The sequence below is a fragment of the Anomaloglossus baeobatrachus genome, chromosome 11, assembly GCF_048569485.1.
Source record: "Anomaloglossus baeobatrachus isolate aAnoBae1 chromosome 11, aAnoBae1.hap1, whole genome shotgun sequence".
Classification (NCBI taxonomy): Eukaryota; Metazoa; Chordata; class Amphibia; order Anura; family Aromobatidae; genus Anomaloglossus; species Anomaloglossus baeobatrachus.
In genome coordinates, this window is record NC_134363.1 from 193,295,173 (window position 1) to 193,313,270 (window position 18,098).

At 53.1% G+C, this 18,098-nt stretch overlaps 1 protein-coding gene across 1 annotated transcript in view; it reads left to right on the plus strand.

Annotated features, from left to right (window-relative positions):
• The window catches only part of BARX2 (BARX homeobox 2), a 78,549-nt gene extending 64,042 nt beyond the window's left edge, over positions 1 to 14,507 (plus strand). The window contains exons 2-4 of the mRNA XM_075329207.1: positions 9,493 to 9,799; positions 11,626 to 11,710; positions 13,515 to 14,507. Of these exons, the coding sequence (XP_075185322.1) occupies positions 9,493 to 9,799; positions 11,626 to 11,710; positions 13,515 to 13,802 (680 nt within the window). The 3' untranslated portion in view covers positions 13,803 to 14,507. The remainder of the gene's footprint in view (positions 1 to 9,492; positions 9,800 to 11,625; positions 11,711 to 13,514) is intronic.
• Positions 14,508 to 18,098: the final 3,591 nt, after the last annotated feature.

Consider the following 18,098-nt stretch of genomic DNA (forward strand, 5'->3'; position numbering starts at 1 on the left):
GCTGATGTGACTGCACGAGCTGCTGATGTGACCGCACGAGCTGCTGATGTGACCGCACGAGCTGCTGATGTGACCGCACGAGCTGCTGATGTGACTGCACGAGCTGCTGATGTGACTGCACGAGCTGCTGATGTGACTGCACGAGCTGCTGATGTGACCGCGCGAGCTGCTGATGTGACCGCGCGAGCTGCTGATGTGACCGCGCGAGCTGCTGATGTGACCGCACGAGCTGCTGATGTGACCGCACGAGCTGCTGATGTGACTGCACGAGCTGCTGATGTGACTGCACGAGCTGCTGATGTGACTGCACGAGCTGCTGATGTGACTGCACGAGCTGCTGATGTGACCGCACGAGCTGCTGATGTGACCGCGCGAGCTGCTGATGTGACCGCACGAGCTGCTGATGTGACCGCACGAGCTGCTGATGTGACTGCACGAGCTGCTGATGTGACTGCACGAGCTGCTGATGTGACTGCACGAGCTGCTGATGTGACTGCACGAGCTGCTGATGTGACCGCGCGAGCTGCTGATGTGACCGCACGAGCTGCTGATGTGACCTCACGAGCTGCTGATGTGACCGCACGAGCTGCTGATGTGACCGCACGAGCTGCTGATGTGACCGCGCGAGCTGCTGATGTGACCGCACAAGCTGCTGATGTGACTGCACGAGCTGCTGATGTGACTGCACGAGCTGCTGATGTGACCTCACAAGCTGCTGATGTGACCGCACAAGCTGCTAATCTGAATGCACGAGCTGCTGATGTGACCGCACGAGCTGCTGATGTGACCGCACGAGCTGCTGATGTGACCGCGCGAGCTGCTGATGTGACCGCACAAGCTGCTAATCTGAATGCACGAGCTGCTGATGTGACCGCACGAGCTGCTGATGTGACCGCACGAGCTGCTGATGTGACCGCACGAGCTGCTGACGTGACCGCACGAGCTGCTGACGTGACCGCACGAGCTGCTGATGTGACCGCACGAGCTGCTGATGTGACCGCACGAGCTGCTGATGTGACCGCACGAGCTGCTGATGTGACCGCACAAGCTGCTGACGTGACCGCACAAGCTGCTAATCTGAATGCACGAGCTGCTGATGTGACCGCACGAGCTGCTAATCTGAATGCACGAGCTGCTGATGTGACCGCACAAGCTGCTAATCTGAATGCACGAGCTGCTGATGTGATCGCACGAGCTGCTGATGTGACCGCACGAGCTGCTGATGTGACCGCACGAGCTGCTGATGTGACCGCACGAGCTGCTGATGTGACCGCACGAGCTGCTGATGTGACCGCACAAGCTGCTAATCTGAATGCACGAGCTGCTGATGTGACCGCACGAGCTGCTGATGTGACCGCACGAGCTGCTGATGTGACCGCACGAGCTGCTGATGTGACCGCGCGAGCTGCTGATGTGACCGCGCGAGCTGCTGATGTGACCGCACGAGCTGCTGATGTGACCGCGCGAGCTGCTGATGTGACCGCACGAGCTGCTGATGTGACCGCGCGAGCTGCTGATGTGACCGCACGAGCTGCTGATGTGACCGCGCGAGCTGCTGATGTGACCGCACGAGCGGCTGTGACCGCACGAGCTGCTGATGTGACCGCACGAGCTGCTGATGTGACCGCACGAGCTGCTGATGTGACCGCACGAGCGGCTGTGACCGCACGAGCTGCTGATGTGACCGCACGAGCTGCTGATGTGACCGCGCGAGCTGCTGATGTGACCGCACGAGCTGCTGATGTGACCGCACGAGCTGCTGATGTGACCGCGCGAGCTGCTGATCTGACCGCACAAGCTGCTAATCTAAATGCACGAGCTGCTGATGTGACCGCACGAGCTGCTGATGTGACCGCGCGAGCTGCTGATGTGACCGCACGAGCTGCTGATGTGACCGCACGAGCTGCTGATGTGACCGCACGAGCTGCTGATGTGACCGCACGAGCTGCTGATGTGACCGCACGAGCTGCTGATGTGACCGCACGATGAGCTGCTGATGTGACCGCGCGAGCTGCTGACGTGACCGCGCGAGCTGCTGACGTGACCGCGCGAGCTGCTGACGTGACCGCGCGAGCTGCTGACGTGACCGCGCGAGCTGCTGACGTGACCGCACGAGCTGCTGATGTGACCGCGCGAGCTGCTGATGTGACCGCGCGAGCTGCTGATGTGACCGCACGAGCTGCTGATGTGATCGCGCGAGCTGCTGATGTGACCGCGCGACCTGCTGATGTGACCGCACGAGCTGCTGATGTGACCGCACGAGCTGCTGATGTGACCGCACGAGCTGCTGATGTGACCGCGCGAGCTGCTGATGTGACCGCGCGACCTGCTGATGTGACCGCACGAGCTGCTGATGTGACCGCGCGAGCTGCTGATGTGACCGCACGAGCTGCTGATGTGACCGCGCGAGCTGCTGATGTGATCGCGCGAGCTGCTGATGTGACCGCGCGAGCTGCTGATGTGACCGCACGAGCTGCTGATGTGACCGCACGAGCTGCTGATGTGACCGCGCGAGCTGCTGATGTGACCGCGCGAGCTGCTGATGTGACCGCGCGACCTGCTGACGTGACCGCGCGAGCTGCTGATGTGACCGCGCGAGCTGCTGATGTGACCGCACGAGCTGCTGATGTGACCGCACGAGCTGCTGATGTGATCGCACGAGCTGCTGATGTGACTGCACGAGCTGCTGATGTGACCGCGCGAGCTGCTGATGTGACCGCACGAGCTGCTGACGTGACCGCACGAGCTGCTGACGTGACCGCACGAGCTGCTGATGTGACCGCACGAGCTGCTGATGTGACTGCACGAGCTGCTGATGTGACCGCGCGAGCTGCTGATGTGACTGCACGAGCTGCTGATGTGACCGCACGAGCTGCTGATGTGACTGCACGAGCTGCTGATGTGACTGCACGAGCTGCTGATGTGACCGCACGAGCTGCTGATGTGACTGCACGAGCTGCTGATGTGACCGCGCGAGCTGCTGATGTGACCGCACGAGCTGCTGATGTGACTGCACGAGCTGCTGATGTGACCGCACGAGCTGCTGATGTGACCGCACGAGCTGCTGATGTGACTGCGCGAGCTGCTGATGTGACCGCGCGAGCTGCTGATGTGACTGCACGAGCTGCTGATGTGACCGCGCGAGCTGCTGATGTGACCGCGCGAGCTGCTGATGTGACCGCACGAGCTGCTGATGTGACTGCACGAGCTGCTGATGTGACCGCACGAGCTGCTGATGTGACCGCACAAGCTGCTAATCTGAATGCACGAGCTGCTGATGTGACTGCGCGAGCTGCTGATGTGACCGCGCGAGCTGCTGATGTGACTGCACGAGCTGCTGACGTGACCGCACGAGCTGCTGACGTGACCGCACGAGCTGCTGATGTGACCGCACGAGCTGCTGACGTGACCGCACGAGCTGCTGATGTGACCGCACGAGCTGCTGTGACTGCACGAGCTGCTGATGTGATCGCACGAGCTGCTGATGTGACCGCACGAGCTGCTGATGTGACCGCACGAGCTGCTGTGACTGCACGAGCTGCTGATGTGATCGCACGAGCTGCTGATGTGACCGCACGAGCTGCTGATGTGACTGCACGAGCTGCTGATGTGACCTCACAAGCTGCTGATGTGACCGCACGAGCTGCTGATGTGACTGCACGAGCTGCTGATGTGACCTCACAAGCTGCTGATGTGACCTCACAAGCTGCTGATGTGACTGCACGAGCTGCTGATGTGACCTCACAAGCTGCTGATGTGACCTCACAAGCTGCTGATGTGACCGCACGAGCTGCTGATGTGACCGCACGAGCTGCTGACGTGACCGCACCAGCTACAGTCATTGTCACCTGGAACATCAGTAGAATCAGCTGTGGAAATCTCTTCAGCTTCAAAGAAATCTCTGATGCCTTAATTTATTTTATAGACAGAAGTAAAAAGTGACCAATGTTTCCTGACTGTCCAGGAGTTTCTGTAATAGCGGCTGATTGTTATGCATCACTTCAGTATGAAACTTCCAACAAATGTATTGTGAACCCTGAAGACGCCTGTGCACCTCCGTCCTCCATCTCTCCCAGCTCCCCATACACATGCATCAGTCACTGACTGGACTCCGGTGTCACTTTCCATACCCTTCTGTATCCCATCCTCCTCCAGACTCCTCTGTCCTCCTCCTCCAGACTCCTCTGTCCTCCTCCTCCAGACTCCTGTGTCCTCCTTTCTCCAGACTCCTCTATCCCTCTTCAGGCTCCTTTCTCTTTCTTTCTCCAGATTCCTCTTTCCTCCTTTTTCCAGACTTGTCTTCATTTTTGCAAACTCCTATGTTCTCTTTCCTCCAAACTCCTCTGTCCTCCTTCAATCTCCTCCAGACTCCTTTGTCCTCCCTCATTTTCCTTGACTCCTCTGTCCTCCTTCCTCAAGGCTCTTCTGTTCCTCTTCAGACTCCTCTGTCTTTCTTTCTCTAGACTCTTCTGTCCTCCTCCGGCAGACTTTTCTGTCCTCCTTCCTCCTCTTCCAGACTCTTCGGTCCACGCTCCTTCTCCTCCAGACTCCTCTGTCTTCCTTTCTCCAGACTCCTCTCTCCCCAACAGACTTCTCTATCTTTCTCCCTCTTCAAACTCCTTTCTTTTTTCAAACTCCTCTGTCCTCCTTCCTTTATGAGATTTAACAGTAGGGCCGTTAGACTTGGCCTTCATCTACAGACTTATGGGCCATTTTCCGTGGCTTGATCCACAGGGCGGCCATGATTTCTGAGTGTTCTGCTCATGCTCTGGTTACACATGCACTATGGTTGTAAGTACACTGTGGCGGTATGTACACTGTGGCGGTATGTACACTGTGGCAGTATGTACACTGTGGCGGTATGTACACTGTGGCGGTATGTACACTGTGGCGATATAACCATTGACCATTGCTGCTGATCTAATTGTTACGATTATTGCTACGTGCGACCTAGAAGAGATCAGACGCCGGAGCCACTGCCTCACGATGGGAACTGCCAGATACACGTATACACTGCGTTCCAAATTATTATGCAAAAAATATTTTTTCATATTTTCCTAAATTATCTTTCTGAATTGCAGTCTGTTATTTTCCAGTCATCTACTATTGGAGTATAATTGATATGTGTTTGATGCCTATGAAAACAGTATATTTTTAAATATAATAATAAACACTTAAAATGCATGTTCCACATTATTATGCACAGCAGTTTTCAACCTTTTTATTTTGAAAAACAAAATGGTGAATTGTGACATTCTCAGCATTATCAGCTTATTACAAAATGAAATCAAACCGTTTTCAAGTCAAAACTTAATTCTAGGTGATGTTACATTTGCACATAGGACCCCTTGTTTGAAAGAAGCTTCTGAACGCTCTCGTCCATTCAATTTGTCAGTTTTTGGATGGTTTGTGCTTCAATTGTTTTGTGGACAGAATACCCTCTCAGAGCTGTTGTTTAGATGTGAACTGCCTCCCGCCATCATAGACACTTCTTTTGATGATGCTCCAGAGGTTCTCAATGGGGTTGAGGTCAGGGGAAGATGGTGGCCACACCATAAGTTTGTCCTATTTTATGCCCATAGCAGCCAGAGATGCAGATGTGTTATTTGCAGCATGAGATGGTGCATTATCATGCATGAAAATGATCTTGCTGCGAAATGCACGGTTCTTCTTCCTGAACCATGGCAGGAAGTGCTGTTTTAGAAACTCCACATAGATTATGGAGTTCATCTTTACCCCTTCAGGGATCCTAAAGAGGCCGACAATCTCTCTCCCCATGATTCCATCCCAAAACATTACTCCACCTCCTCCTTGTTGGCGCCTTAACCGTGTTTTCATGGGGTGTCCATCAACCAGCCATCCTCCACTCCATCCATCTGGACCATCGAGCGTTGCACGGCTCTCATCGGTGAACAAAACAGTTTGGCAGTCAGTCTTCATGTATGGTTTGGCCACTGGAGCCGTTTCTGCTTGTGTGCAGTGGATAGAGGTGGCGACAGGATGGCTTACGCATAGCTGCAAACCTCTGAAGGACCCTGCATCTTGTTGTTCGGGGGACGTTGGAGGCATCAGCAGGTTCACTTCTCTGCGGCTATGACCAGGCATTTTAGCAGCTGCTCTTTTAACCTGACGCAATTGCTTGTTGGAAAGAGTCCTCAATTTCTCCTTATCAGCACGCACACGCGTGTGCAGTGAATCCGCTACATACTTCTTGATTGTGCGATGATCACGATGAAGTGTCTTGGCAATGTTGATTGTAGTCATGCCTTGATTTAAATACTCCACAATTTGTTGCTTCTCAGCAGCGACACATCCTTTATCTTTCCCATTTTGGCAAAAAATGTAGGCTGCGTAATAATGTGGAACAGCCTTCTTCAGTATCTTGCCTTTATTTGGACGCACCTAACGCCAAACTAATTTGCACAGGTCTCTGCAATTACTGTCAGTGATATAAAGAGCCCGGACACCATCACCAGCAATGATATAAAGTGATATAAAGAGCCCTGACACCATCACCAGCAATGATATAAAGTGATATAAAGAGCCCTGACACCATCACCAGCAATGATATAAAGTGATATAAAGAGCCCGGACACCATCATCAGTAATGATATAAAGTGATATAAAGAGCCCTGACACCATCACCAGCAATGATATAAAGTGATATAAAGAGCCCTGACACCATCATCAGCAATGATATAAAGTGCTATAAAGAGCCCTGACACCATCACCAGCAATGATATAAAGTGATATAAAGAGCCCGGACACCATCATCAGTAATGATATAAAGTGATATAAAGAGCCCGGACACCATCACCAGCAATGATATAAAGTGATATAAAGAGCCCTGACACCATCACCAGCAATGATATAAAGTGCTATAAAGAGCCCTGACACCATCACCAGCAATGATATAAAGTGATATAAAGAGCCCGGACACCATCACCAGCAATGATATAAAGTGATATAAAGAGCCCTGACACCATCACCAGCAATGATATAAAGTGCTATAAAGAGCCCTGACACACATCACCATCAATGAGTTTACATGACAAACAAAACATTTCTGACCTTATCACTCATAAACTCTTTTTGCATAATAATTTGGAACACAGTGTATATAATGTTTACTCAGTAAATACAGCCTGGAAGGTAAATGATCCTGAGAGAGCATTTGTTAATGATCTGCGGTGAGGACGTGTAATGGTAACAATCAGAATGTACCGCCATATTACAGAGCTCGGCTTCCACGTCGTTGTTGTAGCAATCCTCAGTGAGTGGAGCTCCGGCAGAGCTCGGCTTCCACGTTGCTGTTGTAGCAATCCTCAGTGAGTGGAGCTCCGGCAGAGCTCGGCTTCCGCACTGCTGTTGTAGCAATCCTCAGTGAGTGGAGCTCCGGCAGAGCTCGGCTTCCGCACTGCTGTTGTAGCAATCCTCAGTGAGTGGATCTCCGGCAGAGCTCGGCTTCCACGTCGTTGTTGTAGCAATCCTCAGTGATGGATCTCCGGCAGAGCTCGGCTTCCGCGCCACTGTTGTAGCAATCCTCAGTGATGGATCTCCGGCAGAGCTTGGCTTCCACACTGCTGTTGTAGCAATCCTCAGTGAGTGGAGCTCCGGCAGAGCTAGGCTTCCGCACTGCTGTTGTAGCAATCCTCAGTGAGTGGATCTCCAGCAGAGCTCGGCTTCCGCGCCACTGTTGTAGCAATCCTCAGTGATGGATCTCCGGCAGAGCTTGGCTTCCGCACTGCTGTTGTAGCAATCCTCAGTGAGTGGATCTCCAGCAGAGCTCGGCTTCCGCGCCACTGTTGTAGCAATCCTCAGTGATGGATCTCCAGCAGAGCTCGGCTTCCGCGCCACTGTTGTAGCAATCCTCAGTGAGTGGATCTCCAGCAGAGCTCGGCTTCCGCGCCACTGTTGTGGCAATCCTCAGTGATGGATCTCCGGCAGAGCTTGGCTTCTGCACTGCTGTTGTAGCAATCCTCAGTGATGGATCTCCAGCAGAGCTCGGCTTCCGCACCACTGTTGTAGCAATCCTCAGTGATGGATCTCCGGCAGAGCTTGGCTTCTGCACTGTTGTAGCAATCCTCAGTGAGTGGATCTCCGGCAGAGCTCGGCTTCCGCACTGCTGTTGTAGCAATCTTCAGTGAGTGGATCTCCGGCAGAGCTCGGCTTCCGCACTGCTGTTGTAGCAATCTTCAGTGAGTGGATCTCCGGCAGAGCTCGGCTTCCGCACTGCTGTTGTAGGAATCCTCAGTGAGTGGATTTCCGGCAGATCTCGGCTTCCGCACCACTGTTGTAGGAATCCTCAGTGAGTGGATTTCCGGCAGATCTCGGCTTCCGCGCCACTGTTGTAGCAATCCTCAGTGATGGATCTCCGGCAGAGCTTGGCTTCTGCACTGTTGTAGCAATCCTCAGTGAGTGCATCTCCGGCAGAGCTCGGCTTCCGCACTGCTGTTGTAGCAATCTTCAGTGAGTGGATCTCCGGCAGAGCTCGGCTTCCGCACTGCTGTTGTAGCAATCTTCAGTGAGTGGATCTCCGGCAGAACTCGGCTTCCGCACCACTGTTGTAGGAATCCTCAGTGAGTGGATTTCCGGCAGATCTCGGCTTCCGCGCCACTGTTGTAGCAATCCTCAGTGATGGATCTCCGGCAGAGCTTGGCTTCTGCACTGTTGTAGCAATCCTCAGTGAGTGGATCTCCGGCAAAGCTCGGCTTCCGCACTGCTGTTGTAGCAATCTTCAGTGAGTGGATCTCCGGCAGAGCTCGGCTTCCGCACTGCTGTTGTAGCAATCTTCAGTGAGTGGATCTCCGGCAGAACTCGGCTTCCGCACCACTGTTGTAGCAATCCTCAGTGAGTGGATCTCCGGCAGAGCTTGGCTTCCGCACTGCTGTTGTAGCAATCCTCAGTGAGTGGATCTCTGGCAGAGCTTGGCTTCCGCACTGCTGTTGTAGCAATCCTCAGTGAGTGGATCTCCGACAAAGCTCGGCTTCCGCACTGCTGTTGTAGCAATCCTCAGTGAGTGGATCTCCGGCAGAGCTCGGCTTCCGCACCACTATTGTAGCAATCCTCAGTGAGTGGATTTCCGACAGAGCTCGGCTTCCACACTGCTGTTGTAGCAATCCTCAGTGAGTGGATCTCCGGCAGAGCTCGACTTCCGCACTGCTGTTGTAGAAATCCTCGGTGGATCTGCTGGTGAAGCCTCAGCTTTCTGAACATCCAGTGTCTAAAGTCTTTACCAATCTTAAGATTAGAGTTTGCTCCAAGGAGGCGGAGGTGCTGGATGTCTGAGAACAATCCTATAGAAATCTATGGGGTCGGGTCGGTGTAGCCGTTATTATTTTGTCTCTGGTGTTTCACTACCACGCTGGAGAAAACAATGGGGGCTGGACATTTGGGAACGAGGCCTACAGTAATGCCTAGCGTCCTTTGCCGGTGGTGGTGACGATATTTTCGATGGACAGTATTAACTTTCCCATTGTGTTCACATTACAGGCTCATCACCGCTCCGGTCATACCCTCTTCTCTCAGTCATCAGCCGCCAGCCTGGGGTCCTCAGCCACATTGTCCCCTCCACGTCCTCACCACCCATTCAGGTTCTGTCTCCCACACATCTCTCTCCGCCATGTGTGCGCTCAGAGACGCCGGCCAGCGAAGCTCCACTAAGCAGCGAATCAGAGCTGGAACAGACCGCTCCTCGTCTGAAGAAGCCGCGGCGCAGCAGAACCATATTCACAGAGATTCAGCTCATGGGACTGGAAAAGAAATTCCAGAAGCAGAAATATCTGTCCACTCCGGACCGGTGAGTACGTGAGCCTCAGGGCCCCTCACCCTATAATATGCAATATATGCTCATAATGCAGCAGGGGCTTATCTGTGCAGTAGGAGGTCAGTGATCCCACCTCTGCCCGGTGTTATCTTACTGGTATCTCATGGAGAACCCACTATACTCGCACCTTGCTGGCCTCTGGTCCAAACCCAGTGATCATAGAACAGTAAGGTGATAAAATATATCATTATCCAGGGAGCCAATAACTATCTTTCCACAGTGCTGAGGTTTCTGGCTCTCCCTTACCAGATAAGCGGCATGCAGGGTCTTCAGCTTGAATATGAGCCGGAACAGGCTCCCCTGAGCAGCAGTCTTCCCCCAAGCAGCAGGCTTCCCCTGAGCAGCAGTTTCCACCCGAGCAGCAGTCTCCCCCTGAGCAGCAATCTCACCCCAAGCAGCAAACTCCCCCAGAGCAGGCTCACCCTGAGCCGGCTCCCCCCGAGCAGCAGTCTCCCCCCACGCAGCAGTCTCCCCCTGAGCATCAGTCTTCCCCTGAGCATCAGTCTTCCCCTGAGCATCAGTCTCCCCCTGAGCATCAGTCTCCCCCTGAGCATCAGTCTTCCCCTGAGCAGCAGTCTCCCCCTGAGCATCAGTCTCCCCCTGAACATCAGTTTTCCCCTGAGCAGCAGTCTCCCCCCCCGAGCAACAGCAGGTTCCCACAAGCAGCAGGCTCCCCCCGAATTGCAGCAGGCTCCCTCAAGCAACAGTCTCCCCCGAGCAGCAGTCTCCCTCCCAAGAGCAGGCTTTCCCCTAGCACCAGTCTTCCTCGAGCAGCAGACTTCCCCTGAGCAGCAGGCTCCCCCTGACCAGCAGTCTCCCCCCGAGCAGGCTTCTCCCAAGCACCAGTCTTCCTCGAGCAGCAGGCTCCCCCCGAGCATCAGACTCCCCCAGAGCAGGCTTACCCTGAGCAGGTTCTCCCCATGCAGCAGGCTCCCCCCACGCAGCAATTTCCCCTCAAGCAGCAGTCTACCCCCAAGCAGCAGTCTTTCCCTGAGCAGCAGTCTTCTCCTAAGCAGCAGGCTCCCTGCAAGCAGCAGTTTCCCCCCAAGCAGGCTTCCCCGAGCACCAGATTCCCTCGAGCAATGGGCTCACCCCGAGCGGCGGGCTCCCCCTGACCAGCAGTCTCCCCTCCAAAGAGCAGGCTCCCCCAAGCAGCAGTCTCCATCCCAAACAGGCTTCTCCCAAGCACCAGTCTTCCTTGAGCAGCAGTCTCCCCCCAAGCAACAGGCTCCCCAGAGCAGTAGGCTTCCCCAGAGCGGCAGTCACCCCTAAAGCAGCAGTCTCCCCCCGAGCAGCAGTTTCCCCCCGATCAGCAGTCTCCCCACCAAGCAGGCTGCCCCGAACAGCAGTCTCCCCCCAAACAGCAGTCTCCCCCACCCCCGAACAGCAGGCTCCATGACAATAAATGGTTCTATTCAGCTGCATTTCAGACACTTTTGAGAAGCACAATGTCTTTGGTCTGCCGCCCTCCAGCTGTTTGTGGCTAATACGGTTCCCCAGCTGCAGGGTGATGTCAGCCCACGGCACGGCCAAATCCCATACACAGCTCTGGCATCAGAGTTGGCACAAGTGCTCGGGATGGAAGATCATCGTGTCTGCCTGTCAACCACATGCCTGAGATCAAACGCATTTGTACAAATAGAAGGAATGGCTGTGATGTGAGACCCGTATTGTGGTCAGATTCCAGCTCCTGTACAGGGAAATGTCAGATCACATCTTGTGGCAGATCTCGTCTGATACGTACGGACTGTGGGATTATTCACAACCTGTCCGGCACTGACCGATGCCTTCATTTTCAGGCTGGACCTGGCTCAGTCGTTGGGGTTGACCCAGCTCCAGGTGAAGACGTGGTATCAGAATCGAAGAATGAAGTGGAAGAAAATTGTAAGTTTATGTGGATTAATCCATAAATGATGAGCTTTCACATAATGCACCAATAATTGCCACCTCCACAGATCAGACACGAATAATGCAAAAGCTGTGACTCACTGAGAATGAATCCTATAAAATACCGAAATTTGGATATTGTATGGCTAAAGGTGCCACGTACTATCGAGAGGCCACGTTGTATACACAGGTGGTGGGCACAGGTCCAAACAATCAATTCTACAGTTTTATTCAGAGAAGGGAATTGTGAAAACTATTGCAAAATGGTTATAACCTAACGCTGTAACTGGAAGCTCTCGAGTGCCGGATTCCCAATAATTTCCACAATCGGATGTTATATAAAATGTACTCAGATAATCTTATAATGTGCCCCTGCTGTGCACTGTGTAATGGCCGTCTCTGACTGTATGGGGTGCCCCTGCTATGTCCTGGGTAATGGCCGTGTCTGACTGTACAGGGTTGCATTGCTGAGTGCTGTGTGATGGCAGTGTCTGACCGTACAGGGTGTCCCTGCTATGTGCTGTGTAATGACTGTGTCTGACTGTACATATTGCCCCTGCTATATGCTGTGTAATGGCTGTGTTTGACCATACAGGGTGCCCCTCTATGAGCTGTGTAATGGACGTGTCTGACCGTATGGGGTGCCCCACTATATGCTGTGTAATGGCTGTGTCTGACCGTACAGGGTGTCATTCTATGAGCTGTGTAATGACCATGTCTGACCGTATTGGGTGCCCTACTATGTGCTGTGTAATGGCTGTGTCTGACCGTACAGGGAGTCCTTCTATGTGCTGTGTAATGGCCGTGTCTGACAGTACAGAATGCCCCTGCTATATTCTGTGTAATGGCCAAGTCTGACCGTATGGGGTGCCCTACTATGTGCTGTGTAATGGCCGTGTCTGACCGTATGTGGTGCCCTGCTTTGTGCTGTGTAATGGCCATGTCTGACCGTACAGGGTGCCCTGATATGTGCTGTGTAATGACCATATCTGACCGTACAGGGTGCCCTGCTATGTGCTGTGTAATGGCCGTATCTGACTGTACAGGGTGTCCCTGCTATATGCTATGTAATGGCTGTGTCTGACTGTACAGGGTGCCCCTGCTGTGTGTTGTGTAATGGCCATGTCTGACCGTACAGGATGACCCTGCTATGTACTGTACAATGACAGTGTCTGACTGTACAGGGTGTCCCTGCTATGTGCTGTGTAATGACCGTGTCTAAACATACAGGGTGCCCCTGCTATGTCCTGTATAATGGCCGTGTCTTACCGTACATGGTGCCCCTGCTATTTGCTCTGTAATGTCCGTGTCAGATAGTACAGGGTGTTCCTACTATATGCTGTGTAATGGCCGTGTCTGACCGTACAGGGTGTTCCTACTATATGCTGTGTAACGGCTGTGTCTGACTGTACAGGGTGCCCCTGCTGTGTGTTGTGTAATGGCTATGTCTGACCATACATGGTGCCCTGCTATGTGCTGTGTAATGGCCGTGTCTAACCGTACAGGATGCCCCTGCTATGTGCTGTGTAATGGCCGTGTCTGACCGTACAGGGTGCCCCTGCTATGTGCTGTGTAATGGCAGTGTCTGACCATACAGGACAGATAAGATTATCTTAGCACAGGAACATTTTACATAACATCTGATTGTGGAAATTAGTATTATTCCAAGATCTATGTATTAAAATCAACTTAGTAAACATTCCGAAAACATCGGAGAAATGAACCAACGTTCTATTGGGTTGTGAGCAAAAACCCAATTCAATTTTTAATAAGTGAACAATTCTCATACACTTCTCCATAGGTCCTGAAAGGTGGACAAGAGGCACCCACCAAGCCAAAAGGACGCCCAAAGAAAAATTCTATCCCAACTTCAGAGGAAATCGAGGCTGAGGAGAAGCTGCAAAAACTGGCGCAAGAGGCTAAACCAGAAGAGGAGGAAGAAAATGTGGCGGTAGAAGAAGGTCAGGACGAGGAAAGACTGGAAGGACATGAAGAAGATGATGAGAAGGGACTGGAGTCAGGGTCACCTCCCACCACGTCTACATCACAGCCGAACGTCTCTGACACAGGGTCCTGCAGTTATAAATAAGTGGACACAAGGAGTTTGTCAGGAACGTGGCCAAGCTGCTCCCGTGGTCTCGGGGTTACTCGGTGTGTGCAGACCCCGACCCATAAGGGAATGTTACCTCCAAGTCCTTTTATCTTGAAGGAAAAGGTTAAAGCCACATGGAGGAGGGAAGAGAATGGACGATCTCTGTGACTAATGGGGTCTGTGCAGACAAGACTGGGAATTTTTGCTGTGTTTGGAAAACAATTGGACAGTGTATATATAGTGTTCTTTATTACTGTGCCAAAAACTGCAGTGGAACGGATGAAGAAAGCCAAAAAAAGGGAACGAGGCTGTTCCCAGTGTAACTTACTTGAGAATGCATCACATTAAGTGCCTTATTGCTTGTGAAATCTTGTGTTGTGTTAATCCCTGACCGCAGTCATTTAATCTCTTTATTCAGGCCTTGGGTCTCCAGTGATCGGGCTGTAAGAGGCGCCCGATATCAGGCGCCATAATGAAGCGGCAGCAAGAGGCGCCCGATATCAGGCGCCATAATGAAGCGGCAGCAAGAGGCGCCCGATATCAGGCGCCATAATGAAGCGGCAGCAAGAGGCGCCCGATATCAGGCGCCATAATGAAGCGGCAGCAAGAGGCGCCCGATATCAGGTGCCATAATGAAGCGGCAGCAAGAGGCGCCCGATATCAGGTGCCATAATGAAGCGGCAGCAAGAGGCGCCCGATATCAGGTGCCATAATGAAGCGGCAGCAAGAGGCGCCCGATATCAGGTGCCATAATGAAGCGGCAGCAAGAGGCGCCCGATATCAGGCGCCATAATGAAGCGGCAGCAAGAGGCGCCCGATATCAGGCGCCATAATGAAGCGGCAGTAAGAGGCGCCCGATATCAGGCGCCATAATGAAGCGGCAGCAAGAGGCGCCCGATATCAGGTGCCATAATGAAGCGGCAGTAAGAGGCGCCCGATATCAGGCGCCATAATGAAGCGGCAGTAAGAGGCGCCCGATATCAGGCGCCATAATGAACCGGCAGCAAGAGGCGCCCGATATCAGGCGCCATAATGAAGCGGCAGTAAGAGGCGCCCGATATCAGGCGCCATAATGAAGCGGCAGCAAGAGGCGCCCGATATCAGGCGCCATAATGAAGCGGCAGTAAGAGGCGCCCGATATCAGGCGCCATAATGAACCGGCAGCAAGAGGCGCCCGATATCAGGCGCCATAATGAAGCGGCAGTAAGAGGCGCCCGATATCAGGCGCCATAATGAACCGGCAGCAAGAGGCGCCCGATATCAGGCGCCATAATGAAGCGGCAGTAAGAGGCGCCCGATATCAGGCGCCATAATGAACCGGCAGCAAGAGGCGCCCGATATCAGGCGCCATAATGAAGCGGCAGCAAGAAGCGCCCGATATCAGGCGCCATAATGAAGCGGCAGCAAGAGGTGCCCGATATCAGGCGCCATAATGAACCGGCAGCAAGAGGAGCCCGATATCAGGCGCCATAATGAACCGGCAGCAAGAGGCGCCCGATATCAGGCGCCATAATGAAGCGGCAGCAAGAGGCGCCCGATATCAGGCGCCATAATGAACCGGCAGCAAGAAGCGCCCGATATCAGGCGCCATAATGAACCGGCAGCAAGAGGAGCCCGATATCAGGCGCCATAATGAACCGGCAGCAAGAGGCGCCCGATATCAGGCGCCATAATGAAGCGGCAGCAAGAGGTGCCCGATATCAGGCGCCATAATGAACCGGCAGCAAGAGGCGCCCGATATCAGGCGCCATAATGAACCGGCAGCAAGAGGCGCCCGATATCAGACGCCATAATGAAGCGGCAGCAAGAGGCGCCCGATATCAGGCGCCATAATGAAGCGGCAGTAAGAGGCGCCCGATATCAGGCGCCATAATGAAGCGGCAGCAAGAGGCGCCCGATATCAGGCGCCATAATGAACCGGCAGCAAGAGGTGCCCGATATCAGGCGCCATAATGAACCGGCAGCAAGAGGCGCCCGATATCAGGCGCCATAATGAACCGGCAGCAAGAGGCGCCCGATATCAGACGCCATAATGAAGCGGCAGCAAGAGGTGCCCGATATCAGGCGCCATAATGAACCGGCAGCAAGAGGCGCCCGATATCAGGCGCCATAATGAACCGGCAGCAAGAGGTGCCCGATATCAGGCGCCATAATGAACCGGCAGCAAGAGGCGCCCGATATCAGGCGCCATAATGAACCGGCAGCAAGAGGCGCCCGATATCAGACGCCATAATGAAGCGGCAGCAAGAGGCGCCCGATATCAGGCGCCATAATGAAGCGGCAGTAAGAGGCGCCCGATATCAGGCGCCATAATGAAGCGGCAGTAAGAGGCGCCCGATATCAGGCGCCATAATGAACCGGCAGCAAGAGGCGCCCGATATCAGGTGCCATAATGAAGCGGCAGCAAGAGTCGCCCGATATCAGGCGCCATAATGAAGCGGCAGCAAGAGGCGCCCGATATCAGGCGCCATAATGAAGCGGCAGTAAGAGGCGCCCGATATCAGGCGCCATAATGAACCGGCAGCAAGAGGCGCCCGATATCAGGTGCCATAATGAAGCGGCAGCAAGAGTCGCCCGATATCAGGCGCCATAATGAAGCGGCAGCAAGAGGCGCCCGATATCAGGCGCCATAATGAAGCGGCAGCAAGAGGCGCCCGATATCAGGCGCCATAATGAAGCGGCAGGTGACATTGTCCCTTCTCCCCAGCACAGAGGATATGCTGTATATACAATGTACTGGACGCTCCAACCATGATACAAGCACTCACCAAAGATCAATGGAAGCCATCGCGGCAGGTTATTCTGCAACCAGTGCACACTGTCGTCTGTAGGATCCTGGAGGAATCGTGTGATCGTGTGATCTAATTATATCAGCCGAGCTGCAGATGCCACAAACAGCGGCACCCACTCTTCTTCATGCACATCATACAGTTCAAGAGGCTTGCTGTCAGTGAATGGGGTATCCTTCCGGGAAAAGCTGAAACTCTGTCCGGACCTCATCATTCTCACAGCTGAGGGTTTGTTGCATTGTGTCTAGTCAGGACTTTACACGGAAGCCTCTGATCTGCACAAACCATCAGTTATGAGAAGCATTAGGTCACAAGAGGTGCAAATCCCTAACTATAAACTATCACGATCGACATTCACTGACAGCAAGGAAAGGTATGTCACAAGGAGGTTTCTTATGACGGCATTTCATAGACCGGCTAGAGCCATATCGCCTTGTAAGAATATGAGGCATCTTGGGGTTTCCTAAGAAAGGATGTAAATGTCTGGAAGTTGCTTACTTATTAGAATCTGTTCGGCCTCATTCAGACATTGTGTTTCTTCACGTGTTTGGATTGTGACCAGTGATTGGCTGCTCTGCTAAATGATTGACAGCTTCTATTCCTGACAGTGTTCATGGCGGACAGCAGACGACGCTGACGCCATCTGTGCTGGGTATTTCACAGACCCATAGATCACCACTGATGATTGTCATCCATGATGCTGGAAAGAAAACAGACAACTTCATGATTAAAAACCTCACACCTGGGAACAGCCCCATAGACTATAATGGGCTTTATCCGTGAGATCCATGGTTCTGTAACTATATGAAGCCCGGATGTCTGAATGAGGCCTAAATGGTGCGAGAGTCCACCAGGAGGGCGGGTGTTACAGATTTATCTGCCCCCCCCCACACTGAGGATACAATCGCATCCTGACAGAAGGCGAGAATTCTGGAATCTGTCACTCGGGTTTTCTAGATTTACAATTGTACATTGAGATACAATGATGTCTTATATCCAGTGGCTTCGATACAATGGCAGAAAGTTGCACAAAGTTTCTGTCACCTCCCCTGACATGTCTGTGGTGACGTGCACTGATATTTAGTTCAGATACATTGGGCATCAATACTCAGAACTTTTCACGATGGTTGACCGTCACCTCCCCTGACACGTCCATGGTGGCGAGCCCTGGGATGTAGGTGAGATACCCTGGGCATCAATCCTCAGAACCTGTCACCGTGGTTGACTGTCACTTTCCCTGACACGTCTGTGGTGGTGAGCACTGATATATAGGTCAGATACACCAGACATCAATCCTCAGAACCTTTCACCGTGGTTGACCGTCACCTTCCCTGACACGACTGTGGTGGTGAGCACTAAGATGTAGGTGAGATACCCCAGACATCAATCCTCAGAACCTTTCACCGTGGTTGACCGTCACCTTCCCTGACACGACTGTGGTGGTGAGCACTAAGATGTAGGTGAGATACCCCAGACATCAATCCTCAGAACCTTTCACCGTGGT